Source organism: Arachis hypogaea, chromosome 13, assembly GCF_003086295.3.
Source record: "Arachis hypogaea cultivar Tifrunner chromosome 13, arahy.Tifrunner.gnm2.J5K5, whole genome shotgun sequence".
Classification (NCBI taxonomy): domain Eukaryota; kingdom Viridiplantae; phylum Streptophyta; class Magnoliopsida; order Fabales; family Fabaceae; genus Arachis; species Arachis hypogaea.
The window spans coordinates 4,408,962-4,424,481 of NC_092048.1; the positions used below are offsets into that span (position 1 = coordinate 4,408,962).

The 15,520-nt window shown below is 34.6% G+C and overlaps 2 protein-coding genes across 4 annotated transcripts; one reads left to right on the forward strand and one right to left on the reverse strand.

Annotated features, from left to right (window-relative positions):
* Nucleotides 1–700: 700 nt before the first annotated feature.
* LOC112732473 (uncharacterized) lies at nt 701–11,788 on the reverse strand. The gene is made up of 12 exons (XM_072210501.1): nt 11,748–11,788; nt 11,452–11,698; nt 11,269–11,346; nt 5,357–5,426; nt 4,077–4,553; nt 3,259–3,410; nt 2,839–2,986; nt 2,345–2,746; nt 2,066–2,239; nt 1,644–1,942; nt 1,496–1,573; nt 701–1,310 (listed from the first exon to the last, which is right to left on the reverse strand). Exons 1-8 carry the CDS (start codon nt 11,786–11,788, stop codon nt 2,637–2,639), a joined length of 1,323 nt encoding a protein of 440 aa, XP_072066602.1. The 3' UTR covers nt 701–1,310; nt 1,496–1,573; nt 1,644–1,942; nt 2,066–2,239; nt 2,345–2,636.
* Nucleotides 11,789–12,333: 545 nt separating this feature from the next.
* LOC112736598 (uncharacterized) lies at nt 12,334–15,319 on the forward strand. 3 transcript variants are annotated; one of them, XR_011869303.1, is made up of 5 exons: nt 12,353–12,515; nt 12,608–12,775; nt 12,880–13,117; nt 14,095–14,427; nt 15,177–15,319. XR_011869303.1 is itself a non-coding variant. In XM_025786117.3 (4 exons), the coding sequence occupies exons 1-3, from the start codon at nt 12,438–12,440 to the stop codon at nt 13,114–13,116; spliced, it is 483 nt and encodes a 160-aa protein (XP_025641902.1). In that variant the 5' UTR covers nt 12,345–12,437; the 3' UTR covers nt 13,117; nt 14,095–14,663. The 3 variants fall into 3 exon arrangements, 2 of the variants coding, with proteins under 2 accessions (XP_025641901.1, XP_025641902.1); XM_025786117.3 differs by lacking the exon at nt 15,177–15,319 and having other exon boundaries at nt 12,345–12,515; nt 14,095–14,663; XM_025786116.2 differs by lacking the exons at nt 14,095–14,427; nt 15,177–15,319 and having other exon boundaries at nt 12,334–12,515; nt 12,880–13,247.
* Nucleotides 15,320–15,520: the final 201 nt, after the last annotated feature.

Here is a 15,520-nt window from a genome sequence, read left to right on the forward strand (position 1 = left end):
CCTAAGGAAGGAATGCAATGCGAAAATCTTTCTATGCCAAGCTGTTTGACGAAGGAGAAGGGACCTGCAATTATTCCTCTAACTTTCACCTTGCGTAAGGATGTACAATCCAAGTTACGGCCAAAGATGATTTCTCTTATTGTTTTAATTGTTTTAATCCAAACTTTGTCACTCACAAGAAAGCCTTACGTAAATATGCCTCTTTAATATTCTTGTTGGAACCTGCAATTTGCAATATCAAATTCAAAATCATGTCCCACCCTGAACCTTGCAAGAACATGTCCTTCGTTTACCAGTTTAGTGAAGGCATTTGCTGCCAGTGGATTTGGTTTTATTAGTTTTTGTGATGCTGCTTGCATAGCTCTCCAGTTACGATAAAGAATTATTCTTAAAAGTCTTGCATGCATCAGAATCACAAATTATTGGCATTGAAAAACTATTTTTGGTGGTAGTGGTGGTAACGTGAATTGAAGTGTGAACGGATAAAATAGAAGAGGTAAGAAATGTAACCTTACTGAATTTCCTAGAAAAAGCATTCTTAGAAGGGGAAGGATTAGGAGATGAAGACAACTCCATTAATGAAACAAAAGGAGGTGAAAGAAGTGATTAGAAGAAGGAAGTGGTGATGAATGTTGAAACTAGAAGAAAGATGTGGTGATGAAGTATGAATTGCATTGAATGATTCTTCCACATTCAGGTGGGGTCGGTCAAAATTTGTATTTCTTTATTGTCAAACAATTTATTATTATACTTTAGTATTGTACATTTGTGTGTTGGGTACTAAGCCATATATTTTTTTTTTGGAGTTATACAGGGAAGGGAGAACCTAGGTGCTATCTCTCACTCTCTCCGTCTCTAGACTATCCTTCCCCTCTCGCTATCACCAAAGTAACCTGTGTGGGTGGCTTGGTGACACTGTGGCTGTCTTCTCTCCTGTACGTTGCTGTTGTGGCGGCATCAGTTGCAGGTAAGCACTAGGCAGTGCGTCTACTCTCTTCTCCTTCTCCCTCTGCTGTGCATTTAAATCTGCTCTGTATTAGTTCATTGTTGCTGAGGAAGTGAGCATCAGAGTTTTGGGGATTGGCTTTCAGCCAAAGTGGGGAATCAAAGACGTACTTAGAATGCCAAAGGTAATTTTCTTTCTCCCCACCTTAATAATTGAGCATCAGAAACCAGAACCAATCATAAAACCATGTATATGGCTAATCATAAACAGTCCGTCACATGAAATAAAATCAACTGATTGACTATTTGTAATAACCATTAAAAAGAATTGTTATGATTATCATCACAACAACAATGATGACTACCTGAAAAAGAAAATTGGCATCACAGTAAAAAAATAAAACAATCTATTTCAACTAAAGCCTTATATAGTAGCTCAGGTATAACTACCTTCCAACTAACATGTTAAATCAGGGAAGTGATTTGGAGTTGAGGCTGGTGGTTTTTAAGTGGAAATTAACTCGTCTAAATGCATCTTCATTTTACTTACCTCAACACCATGGCAATCTTCACAATGGCACACAATCCCATAGCCATTAATCACTTCCCAAAGCTCTGCTTCTCCAGCCTGCAAATTTCTCAAATTTAGACACTCGCATTTTCAACAGCGATACTCTTATCTCAAGAAGAGAGCTTACACAATAAGAAGGAAAATCAGTCAATGCCTTCACACTCTGAGCATAATTCACTGCCAAACCCTCAAGAATCCTCATGGCTAGAAGCTCCTTCAGACTTGTTGGGCACCTCTTAGTACTAGCATTAGAAACAGCAACCAATGCACCATCTTCAAATGCCTCCTTGACATCATCACCAACTTCAACATCCTTGCCACTATCATTAGCACGCTTCTTATTATTACCACCAACTTCAACAACTTCGGCATTGTTATTTACCTTATCATTCCCATCCTTTGCGCCACTAAATTTGAAATAATGCTCTGTGGCATAAATCACAACTTCATTTAAAATAATGCTCAATTTGACATTACTTGAGATTTCTACTGAGACAACAAAAATTCCTCCAAGTTATAGTTGTACCATCGTTCCATGAACATACGTACCTTTGGAATTTTGTCACCTACTTCTGCTTGGTTTGGGTCAAATCCCTGCACAGTTAGATCGACATAAGGTCTTTCACCAATATGTGTTGCAGGTCTTGATGGACCAATTTTGTTAGTTTGTGGTGTCCTTTCTTTTTGGTCTTTGGCCTCATCTTTGTCCGAGAACAAAGTCCTCTGTTGGGACACAAACATTTTAAGAAGAAATTACGGTTCCAAAAGGATGTACATTGACAAAATGAAAGCAAGTCTCTAACTTCATAAGGGATATAAGTAAACTACCGTTAACTTATCATTTTTCCCAGAGATAATTTGTTTAGGTGTCCCAGTTGATGAGGTCTTCCTTTTACGCCTTGAGTGACGAAAAGCCAAATGGTCCGAGCTGTAATCTGGTACATCAATAGGTGTATCCTTACGCATGCCTTTTTGTTTTGAAGTGGATCGTCTTCTTGACTTGGTTGTTGATGCAACAGTCTTGACATCAACAGATGGGTCTGCATCAGCCTTCAACACAAGTTGTCTTAGTAGTACAGCCATCTCATCCATCTTTTGACTTTGTCGCTTATTTCTTCCTTTAGTCCTTGTATCTCGATTTGCATGGGCATGCAATTGTTGCAACCTTTCCCACAATCTTGAGATACTGCTTTTGACTCAGCTTCCAATCCCATGGTCTTACTTTTATCTCTGTGTTTTGCATGACGAAGATTGTAAACCACGGATCATAGTTCAAAGGATACACATGTTCGCACCAATCACATAAAGATGGACTTACTTACTTTGGATCCAATCGAGTGAAAGGAGCACTGTTGTTGACGTGTGCGTTGGAGAGAAACGACCAATCCCATCGCGATGAAGCAAAACCAGATGTTGAATTGCCATAAAGTCCAAAGTCTGCAGCAAATCCTTCCATGGTCCTAGCAAGTTCTACAAAAATTTGTTCGTTCCGGAGTTATGGAGTACACTATGCTTAAGAACTAAATGAATCAGGCTAAATCATTTTGATTTCTTCTTTATATTATCAATGTAAACATGAAAAGCCATTCATACCAGATTACTAGTATTCTCAAACCCACAAATAAATAAGCAAATTCCCAAAATCACCAACGTTATTTCTCTTTCTATTTTAGTCAACTAACTACTGTATCCTCAAAACATTTGTTGAAACTAATTTATTAAATTAAACAGTGGGGAAAAACCTTCCTCTTCTTCAAGTAGCGCAAGGCAGAGAATAGCGTGCTGGAGGTGCAAGAAGCAGCGGAGACAACTTTTGTCTGTATCAGTTCCAGAAAGATGTTGTTATCTTCACCAGCTCCTAATTCCCATTTGAAATTTGAAGCCAACACTGAATCTTTTGAAATAACGAACTTCAGGAGTAAGGGAAAGAAATAGAAAATTCTAAACTATCCATGTCTTACTAATAACGAGAACAGAAAAACTCAATCCCTTAAACTCAATAATTACATCAGTTATCCAACTAAATAACTGGATCACAGTTATCATAAACTGATTTCAAAGCCTAGAAGCAGAGTGAAATTAAAAACATGAAGCATATAATAAATCAAAAGATCACCAGTTGCAATTTTTTTAATAAGAACAGAAGTTAAGAACTATGAAAAATGAAGAAAGATTAACATTTTTCAACCCAATTTTAACAAAGCTCATCACAATGATTAACAACAACAAAAAACACTGAAGGAACAGTGAATCAGTAACATGGGCAGTGCAAATTTAAAATTTAAAAGTTATCAATTTAAAATCTATCATCAAATACAATCAGTGAGCAAAGCCAATCAACCAAGCACTGACTGAGCATTCTGTTATGATTCTGTGACTAGGAAGCAACAAATTCAGCAACAAATTTAACAAATCTTAGTAAAATCCCGATTTACAGCAACATTTAGATCAGCAACAAGCAAATTTATTGATTAGCAATTTTTTCAGCAACATGCAAAAATACAGGGAGAAGGGAAATCTGGAGAAGAGAGAACAGCGAAGCGATGGTGCAGGGACTCACCAACGTCCGACGGCGAGTGAGCGACCACCCCACGGAAGGCGACGAAGCAAGAGACAACCCCACGAGTTGCTTCTGCCGCCGGCGACGAGACAGGCGAACCACGAGATGCCAGTGACTGAGACGAGACTCCAGTGACACTTGGAGGCAGAATCGAGCAGAGACAACCACGGACGACGAGCAGCAACCAACGCGCACAGCTCGAGCACTCACTGGCGGAGGGAGGCGCAAGCAGCCGAGCACAGAGGAGAGAGGCGAGATGCAAGCACACGACGCGGAGGATCCGGCGAGAGGCCCGAGAACACGAAGACGGTAGTTCTTGAGTGCGACGGACGGCGGCAACAATCTCCCATTCCGACAGACGGCGACGACGATTGGTGGAGGCTGCTAGGGTTTGCTTTCTTTGGTGGAGGCTAGGGCATTTGCTGCAAGCAGGAGTTGGAGAAGTGGGGGATAAGTGGATAACGCGTGCAATCTTTTCTCATTCAACAAAGGAAACGACGTCTTTTGTAAACCGGCCGGCTTCCAGTCCGGTCTGACCGACCGGTTACCGGCCGGTTTAGCGGTTCTCGAGCGGTTTTAAATTGAGCGGTTTTACATATTGGATCGGACTGTTCCCTTTGTCCGTTACCCGTTGAACCGGTTCGCCCGGTCGGTTTGGTCCGATTTTTAAAATATTGGTTATTAACAAAGTTACGAGAACTGGACCGGTTAATAAGCACTTGATTCAATGATTTACTGGTTCGATCGGAGTTCAACCGGTTTAGTTAAATATTAAATAAAATTATTAAAAAACCTATATATAATTTTGAATATATAAATTCAATCATTTCTAACTTAACAAAATTCAAAATTTTACAATTTCTCATCATACATTATCCATAATTTAATATTAAAAATTCACAAATAACTTTAATCATCAAAGTTCATAACGAAAAAACAACCATATTCCCAAAGCATGACCCAAATTGCTTCCATTTACACAACAACATGACGATCATATCAATCAAAATCAAAATCAAAGTGTGAATTGGTGGTGGTGGCTGCAATGGTTCTCAGAAAAGAGAGAAGATATAAGTGTGAATTGGTGATATAGGGTTCAGATCAGACTTCAGCACTTTAGCCTTTCTTCTTTTCTATTTTTAATTTTTATGGACAAAACGACGACGTTTCAAAGGGTGTATTTTCGAACCAAAAATCCTCTAAATAACTGGACGATTCTACCGATTTGTCGGTTAATCGCTAGTTCGACCGGTTTTTTGTCAGACAGTTTATAGACTTACTTAGACCGATAAGTAACCATTTTTCATTTAACTCAGTTGAACTGACCGGTCCGATTTGATTTTCAGGAGACTGATTATTAGTGACAAAACTTTTCATTATTATCATTAACATTGCTGTATAATCAATTGATTTTAAAGAATGTTTTTTTTTGTTTTATAAATAAAAAACGTTATTTTCAAAATAAAATAAATTACTTAACATAATTTATATAATTATTACGCAATTTTTATTATGATTAACATCAAAAGATTATTCAAAAAGACCACATTAAAATTATTCCAAAAAATTGTTCGTCATTTTTTTTTAAATATATTTTTTTATTGTCAATCATATTAAATTCTTATTCATAGTCATTAAATAAATTTCAAAGATAAAAATTTGGACAAACACATACAAAAAATGAGAATTTCATGCTAACTGAAAGTATAAGAATAATTGAGACATGGAATTAGAGTTTGAAACACTAATAAATTATTTATAAGTGGTTACTTGACTTTAGAAAATTGAAATTTAGTATCGTGTTTAGTAGCCAAAAATTAGAATTAAATTTTAAATTTTAAGGCACAAAATTTTATTTTTGTTAATACTTTTAAAAAACAGAGACACAAGAATTTGTACACCCATTAAAGAACCTAATAAAAGCCCCGGTCTTATCGCTGTCTGCAGGACCACCATAACCTCGTAATTCGTGTGTTAGTGTTTTTGTCGCTTGGTTCTTACTAGCTCTGTTAAACAGAAGCAGTCAGCAACTCGCTCAGGTCCATGCCGCATTATCCAAATCTCTAACCAATCAAATATAGTCCAAATTATAACTTAAAGTAAAATGAACAAACATTCCAAATACAAGCACAAAAATAACACCCTAAATTCAAGTATCACCTTAAAGCTAAAAGTCCGCCGGGTCAACATACTCCATCCGGCCAAAACCCGCCAAAACGCATGGATTAAGCGGTGTAGGTTAGGTGGATTTTTTTAGTATAGCGGTCTCAAATTTTTAACTCAGCCTACCTGCAAGCCGACCCGACGAATTTTTGCTTGTTTCTCACCCCTAAGTTAGGGTTCTTTGTTTTTTATTTTTTTCATTTAAAACAGTTATGGTAACTTAGTCATTTTATGTATTTTCAATCTCTATTTTTATTTTGAACCAAATAAAATATTGAGATATAATTCAGTCATGTACATCCTACACCAAACACAACACATACACTTAATTAAATTTCTGTCTCTAAGTTTCAATCTCTTTTTCAAATGCTATTTTAAAGTCTCACATTTTTACAACACCTTCTTCACAATACTAATTAATTTTTAATTGTCAAATACATGTTTAAAAATATTTAAATTCAACACTTTAATTTTCAATAAATTTTTATTTACTAAAAATAATATTTAAAATTAATTTTCATCCTTAACAAACTTTCAATAAGTTTTATTATAAAATAATAAAAAAACCACTATAATAAATTTTATTATTATTGTCGTTCTTGTTAATAATACATTTTAGCGAAAATTTCATTCTCCTTCTCTAAGAGATATTCAAATGACACTCTCCTCCCCTTTATTTATAAAATATGCATTTTCTTTCCTTATAATTTTTAAAAAACCTCCTCGTTAATCCATTTAAAATTTTTTATGTTAACTACCATTAACTTTATCCATTTTTCGAGAAAAAATAATTTTTTTTACAAAAATATTCTTTAACAAAATTTTTTTGTTGTAATACAATTTTGTCTACCAAAATACTCTTTAACAAATTGTCTTTCTATTGATTAAATTGTATTTTATTAACATATTTTTAAAAAAAATTAATGATTGAATTATTTTTTTTCTAAGATACCCTTCAATAATTTTTTAATTATTAAGGAACTTATTTTGTAAAGATGTGAAGGAATGAGATGTTAATTTTTTACAATTTTAAATTTAACCATCTCGACTTATTTTTAAGTATTGATAAAGTTGTTAATAATTTTTAATAGTTCTATAAAATAAATTATTTATTAATATTAATTGTTATACATATTAACAGTGGTAAGATTTTTTTTAATTTAATGTTAAAATAATATACATTGATATCAAAAATTAATAGTAAAATACAAAAATAATTATTAACGAAAATTTTAACAAAATTACAATTTAATAATTAAAAATTATTGAAATCTTACAAAAAAATAATTTATTAAACGATATTTTGGTAAACAAAATTTAATAAAAAAAATAAAGTTTTTGTTAAAGTCTATTCTTGTAAGAAATAATTTAAACACAAAAAATTTATGCTGAATTCAAGAGAAATTTTTTTAAAAATTATAAAAGAAGAAAGTGTATATTTTACAAATAAAAAATATTATTATTTTAACTTTTTTCATAAAAAAAAATATAATTTTTTCTATATTTTATTATTAACATTATCGTTGATGTTATTATTATTTATTTTAATTATTATTAAAAACTCAATTTATTGATTTTGTTAATTAGATTTTTTTTTTAACTTTCATAATCCACGAACCATGAAAAATTATTATATATACTATATATCATCTATCCTAGTCCTTAGTGGAGTTACCACTTTTAAATTCAAAAATAATAATAACCTGCTACACGATTAACGATGCCACTCCGTTAACCCACTGAATTAATTACTGGGACCTATTTGTTACTTTTTGGCAATTTCGGCAACAAATTAAAGGCACGGGAATTATAATAATACTCTAGTGCAAGAAGAGCTCATATGGTTCCAAAAGTCCAGAAAGCAGTGGGTAAGGTTCGTGGATAGGAATACAATATTCTTTCATATTCAAACTCTTGCACGAAGGAAGCATAATAAGATTCATGGCCTTTTTCTCAATGATGGAGTGTGGGAAACTGATCCAAAAGTTCTGAGTCAAGAAGCAGAGTCTTTCTATAAAAGATTATTCTGTCATTTAGATAATGTTGATTTGGGTTGCCTTGGTGATGTGCATCTTCCTTCTCTGAATGAGGAAGCTTGCAATAACCTTACGGCACCAGTTACTATGGAGGAAGTCAAAGCAGCTGTTTTTCACATGAACTCTTTTAAAGCTCCGGGTCTTGATTGGTTTCAAGCTTTCTTCTTCAAAGAATATTGGGAGATCATTGGTCTTGATGTTTGGAAGATGGTTAAGCAGGCATTCTCTGGTGTTCCTCTTGATCCGAGAATGTTGGAGACTTTACTTGTTCTCATTCCAAAGGTTGAATCACCGGTATCTATGAAAGATTTCAGGCCGATTAGTCTCTGCAATGTAGTTTACAAGATCATCACGAAGGTCCTTGTTAATAGGCTTCGTCCTCATCTTGCGGAGATTGTTGGCCCTCTTAAAGGAGGATTTATTCCGGGACGAGGAACTCCTGACAACATCATTATTGCTCAAGAAGTCCTCAACTTTATGAAGAAGACTAAATCAAAGAAAGGCACACTGGCCTTTAAGATTGATCTGGAGAAAGCTTATGACAGAGTTGACTGGAGATTTTTAGCTCATACCCTTAAAAGCTTTGGTTTTCCTATTCCTACACTTAATTTGATTATGAATTGTGTCACTGCTTCTTCCTTATCTATTCTTTGGAATGGGAGTCGTCTAAATGGCTTTACTCCTAGCCGAGGTCTTAGACAAGGAGACCCTATGTCACCCTATCTTTTTGTGTTGTGTATGGAGCGATTGGCATGCTTTATTAGTCATCAGGTTGATTTGGGCTTGTGGGAGCCGGTTGCTATTTCTAGAGGGGGACCAAGAATATCCCACTTATTGTTTGCAGATGACTTGCTTCTGTTCTGTAAAGTTACAAAGAGACAAGTGCAAAATGTGATGTTAGTTTTAGAGACTTTTTGCAAAGCATCTGGGATGAAGATTAATGTCGAGAAGTCTAAAGCACTTTGCTCCAAGAATGTCTCTGCAACAAGGAAAGAGGTTTTTACTAGGGTATCCTCTATCAGATTTGTCCAGGACTTGGGCAAGTATCTTGGAGTTACCCTTAGCCGTTATAGGGTGACTCGTTCAGCTTTCAATGGTGTCCTGGATAAGATTCGGAGTAGGCTAGCAAGCTGGAAAGGAAGTTTACTCAATCGGGCTGGTAGACTCTGCTTGGTTAATTCTGTTGCTGCTGCTATTCCCACGTACCAGATGCAGGTCTCTATTTTTCCCAAAGGAATCATTAGTAAATTGGAGTCTATGATGAGGAATTTTCTTTGGAAAGGACAAGTTGATGGAAGAGGATTGAATCTTGTTAGTTGGAAGGTATTGGTTACTCCAAAAAAATATGGAGGTTTGGGGATTAGACATCCTTATTGTGTAAATATTGCTTTTTTTGGGAAGCTAGTTTGGACTTTTTTTCCAACAGCCAAACAAGCTATGGGTCCAATTGTTAGATGCCAAATACCGATCATCTCTATATGACTGTTTTAGTTATCCTAAGAACAAGGACTCTCCCATTTAGAGGTGTCTTTGCAAGGCTTGGGAAGTGTTGAAGGATGGGTTTGCTTGGTGTATTGGAGATTTGAACCAGAATTTTTGGTTTTCTAGCTGGAGGAGAGAAGGACAGTTATCTAATGAGATGGATTATGTTCACATTTCTGATTCGAATCTCCGGATACAGGATATTTGGTCGGTTAGTAGGTGGCATTTGGATACTCTTTATTCTCCTTTATCTCAAAAATTGAAAGATAATATTCTCTCTTACAATCCAGATGAACAAGCAGGTCCGGAAGTGGGTTGGTATTGGAGTGGGTCTGCTGCCAAAGTCTATGACTCACGCAATTGTTACTTGTGGTTGTGTAAGCAGCTGTTTGGTTGGGAGGAGCAAGAGAATTGGCTTTGGCTTTGGCGTCAGCTTGTTCCGGAAAAGCATAAGTTTTTGGCTTGGTTGTGTCTTAAGGAGGCTCTTCCTACTGCAAGTTTTCGCTTTAGAAGAGGGATGTCGTCATCGGATAGGTGTCCAAGATGTCTTTCTAGCCAGGAATCGGTTTTACATTGTATTCGGGATTGTCCAAAAGCTTAGCTTGTCTGGCATAGGTTGGATATTTCTTGTCATCCTTTGGATTTGAAGAACTGGTTCTTATATCATAGCATAGAGCATCCGTTCAAGTTCTTTTCGGGACTTTGGTGGATATGGCGAGCAAGAAATAATGACATCTTTAATCCCCATGAAACTTGGCCTCCGAAAAAAGTGATTTGTCTGGCATTAACTTCAGAAAAGGAGTTTAGGAATATTTTTGAATTACAACATATGTCTCCTCCCTCTACTCTAAATGGTTTTTGGAATCCCCCATCTATTGGTACTTTTAAGATTAATTGTGATGCTAATTATTTTGGTTCGGGTGATAGTGTTGGTTTTGCTTGTGTTATTAGAGATTGTAATGGAAGCTGGCAAAGGGGTGTTTGGGAATGATTGAGAGTAATAGTATTCTTCAAGGGGAATTGTTTGCTATTTGGAGAGGATATCTGTTAGCTTGGGATGTGGGTCAACGAGATGTTATTTGTGAGACGGATTGTGTGGAAGCATTTAATCTTGTTACTCAAGATGGTTTTGGGTTTATTGATCCACTGGTGCTCAAAATAAGAGATATCATGCATTGGAATTGGCGGGTTGACTTTCGTTTGATTATGAGAGATGCAAACACGGTGGCAGATACTATGGCAAAGATGACGATGAAGTTACAACTTTCGCATGTGGAGCTTCTTTCACCTTGGGAGGAGTTTAAGAGTAGTCTTAAACGGGACTGTCCCTCTATTTAGACAATTCCTTATTTTGTTTGTTTTGTTTTTCTTTGTTTAATTTATTTCAATAAAAAAAAATAAAGGCACGGCAGAATTCGCCTTTATTAAATAGGTTAAAGTGATTTAGAGTTGAGGCTTGGTGGTTTTTAAGTGGGAATTAACTCGTCTAAGTGCATCTTCATTTTACTTACCTCAACACCATGGCAATCTTCACAATGGCACACAATCCCATCGCCATTCATCACTCCGCGAACATATGCTTCTCCAGCCTGCAAATTTCTCAAATTTAGACACTCGCATTTTCAACAGCAATACTCATATCTCAAGAAGAGAGCCTACACAATAAGAAGGAAAATCAACCAACACCTTTACACTCTCCGAGCATAATTCACTGCCAAACCCTCAAGAATCCTCATGGCTAGAAGCTCCTTCAGACTTGTTGGGCATCTCTTAGTACTAGCCTTGGAAACAGCAACCAATGCACCATCTTCAAATCCCTCCTTGACATCATCACCAACTTCAACATCCTTGCTACTATCATTAGCACGCTCCTTATTATTACCACCAACTGCAACAGCTTCGGCATTGTTATTTACCTTATCAATCCCATCCTTTGCGCCACTAACATCATCTTCCAAACTTTCTCTTCAGTAGTAGAGACCTAGTAAACCTCCTAAATGGCTTCTCCATATAAACAACAGAACCCTTCATTCATTTTACATTCGTTCATTGCTCAAATTCTACCAATGGTTGAGCAATTATTTTGTATGTTTTCATAAATTCCACTAGAAATATTACTCATTTAATTGTTTGCAAATGGAAAACTTATTCAAGGTATACAATATTGTGACTATATTTGAATCCACACAGCAGCAATATAATAACCCTGTATTGTTATATGATGATAATCCAGAACTAAAAATAATAAACTAGCTAGAGAAAATAGTTTGGATGTAATTGATCTAGGACTCTTTATAATAACCCTGGATATAATAACCCTGTGTACAAAGCTTGATATAGCAAGAGAGATAATTTGTTTATTTATTTATTTATTTATTTATTTCAGTCAAGTAAAATAATTATTGTAATTAATTAGTTATAGTTACTGGAGTCAAATAAATAATTAAATATAATATTTTTAAAAATTATTGATCAAAATACATAAAACAATAAATTAATTTATTTATTTTAGCCAAATTAAATAATTATTGTAATTAATTTGTTATAGTTAAAGGAGTGAGTATAAGAGAGAAATTGAGTAGAAACTAGAAAGACATGCGCTAAGATAAGAGCCCAAAACCCCAAAATTGCGTTGTTTATATAGAATTGGCGGTGTCATTTGTTAACCTGACTTATCAAAATGGCTTGTGAGAATGAGAATGGTAGGAAGGAGGAAGAGAAGTCACTGCCTCTCGTGAATACTGACGACGACAATAAGGTAAGCTTATACGATGAATAATTTTTTTCAATTTGATTACGGTGCTGCTAATTGAATAGCCCTAACATATAACCTAATCTTCCCTGACGAAGATGGCATCGGTGGAGTCTGAGATTTCTGAGAAAGAGAAAGATGAGCTGCGGCAACTTTATGAGGAAGTCCTAAGAAGAAGGGGTGGGCCTTTCCGTCGTCGAAGACCAGAACGTGCGCACGAAAAACGAGGAGTCTTTGAAGGCCATTCCAACAACACTCCAAATAAGGTAAGCTTATACGATGAATAATTTTTCTTTCAATTTGATTACGGTGCTGTTAATTGAATAGCCCTAACATATAACCTAATCTTACTTTACTTACTGTGACGAAGATGGCATCGGTGGAGTCTGAGATTTCTGGGAAAGGGAAAGATGAGGTGCGGGGGCCCGAAATTCTCTACCCTCCTCGTCGAGAAATAGAGCTTGCAGTAAATGTGACGAAACTACGATCAGAACTGATTGTCCTCGGGCTATTTGACGAGGAATCCCGAAGAAGAACTACGAGGGACCAGTTTACCGCCCCGTCGTCAAGGCCATTCCAACAAGACTCCAAAGGAGAAGCCTCCTAAAGTGTGTTATTATGTTAAATGTCTGCACTTTTTGTTACTCATGCTTAGTTGCTTACTCTACTTTTGAATCCTATTGTTAATATATCCATCTATCTATGCTATCTAATAAAATTTACAACTCATTCACCTCACATGCTCTCATGTATTCTGGTATAACTTTGATGTACATTTCTTCCCTTTATAGTTTTTTATTTTTCTCTTTATGTACATTTCTTCCCTTTATTGATTTCTGTATCGATTTAGCATCAGATGTGGCTTTTGATATATATATATTTAATGGTTCTGTTATTCTATATGCTAAATTTTCTGCTGCTTTTAGGGGATGTTAATATAGTACATTGGAGTGAGGAGTTGTATTGAGACAATTTTTCTCTTTCGAGTTATTTTTTTTTAAAGATCTAAGTAAAAGTAATTTTATGTTTGGAAATCTCATGTAAAAAAGTCTTTTTATCTATCAATTATGTTTGGGTATAACAATATAAAAGTACTTTTTTGTTTATTTATTATATGAAAAACATTTTTTTAAGAAAAAAAAGATCTTTTAAAAAATAGATGTAAATCACAGTTTCTCGAAAAAGATCTTTTTTTTTATTTTACTAGTGCTTTTACTTTTACTACTAGAAATTTGCCAAACACGTTAAAAAAAAAAATCATTTTTCATTGAAAAAAATCTTTTTTTAACAAAATAATGGCGCCCAAACATGTATGTAAATTTTAACAAACGTACAAATTTGTATTATTTCTATTAACTTTATTGGTGAGCTCTGAGATATCTCCAATTTAATTTTTCTAGACAGCCAATAATACTTACCATTTTGGTTGTAATTTCTATTAATCCCTTATGAAATTTGCAATCCTATTATAGCCTCAGCTTGATTGGAATTAATTTTGGATTATCCTGATTTTGATTTGTGGAAGAGCCTGATTATCTTTGAGTTAAACTGAAATGGAGTTTTTCTCCTATTATGGCAATGCCAGATGGGTACAAAATTCAAGAAGTCATTGGGAAAGGAAGCTATGGTGTTGTATGTTCAAGCCACCAAAGATTATGATATATTTGAGCACATATCTGATGTTGCACACATTCTATGGGAGATAAAGCTGCTTAGACTTCTTCGACATCCTGATATTGTTGAAATCAAACATGTCATGATGCCTCCTTCTAGGAGGGAGTTCAAGGACATTTATGTTGTTTTCGAGCTCATGTAGTCGGATCTGCATCAAGTCATTAAAGCCAATGATGATTTGAAAAGGAGCACCGTCAATTTTTCCTTTACCAGTTACTCCAAGCATTGAAGTATATTCACACCGGTATATTTCAATATCTAATAGTTACTTCTTCATGACTGATCTTATCTAAATGCACATTGTGTTTTGAAATAGATTGTTTTATTTTTTTTTACTGTGATACCAATTTTCTTTTTTAGTTAGTCATCATTACTGTTATGATGATAATCATAACAATTGCTTTTTAATGATTATTACAAACAGTCAATCAGTTGATTTTATTTCATGTGACTGACTGTTTTTGATTAGCCATATACATGGTTTTATGACTGGTTCTGGTTTCTGATGCTCAATTATTATGTTTTCTCTTGCTTAAGAAATGTGCATTTAAAATCCTTCCCAAAAGAAAAGGAATTTATGCTTTTTAAGAGAATTTGGTTTAGTTGTGAGCTGTGATTGTTGACCTTAGCAAATTCATTTTGTTGAAAGCACAATAGTAGCTAAAAGGCTACTAAGTGCTGAATAATTTACTGTTTAATATTTCTCCCTTTTTCAATGAAAGCATAGCTTATGACTATTCACAAATTTGCATTGAAGCTTTGAAATGGAGGAGATAATTTGGCAGTCATTGCACTAAAAAAAGGGGTAGGATCTTGCATTAACTTTGTATTCTTAGTTTCATTTTCAATATCATAATTTCTATTTCCTGGAAAAAGGATTTGAATGATTCAAAGATATCTTGAATATCAAATTTGTCCTTTCAATATATGTTTAACAATATTTTTGTTTCTTCTTTTTCACTGAGGGTCTGAGATTGTTGCTTAAAATTGTAGGGTAGCTGAAATAATTTGAGCAAATGATAATTGATAGTTGCCTGCACTTTGTGAAAGAAACAAATATTGATGGGACTTTGTGGGGCTTTTTAGCTCCATCTCTTTGAATATACAAGAAGAACTAACTTTGCTTTCTTACTATATGTACTAACTTAGAGGATTTTTCCATTGTTGTACCTTCTAATTGTAAAAAATAATTAAATAGTTAATATTTAATTTAGAATATAAAAATTATAAATTTTAAATATTTATAATTTGTTATTAAAAGTAAATTTAGCAAAAATTCGACATCAAGAGGAATATGGTGTTAAAAAAATTGTGTTGAGAATTCTGTAATAGTTGCT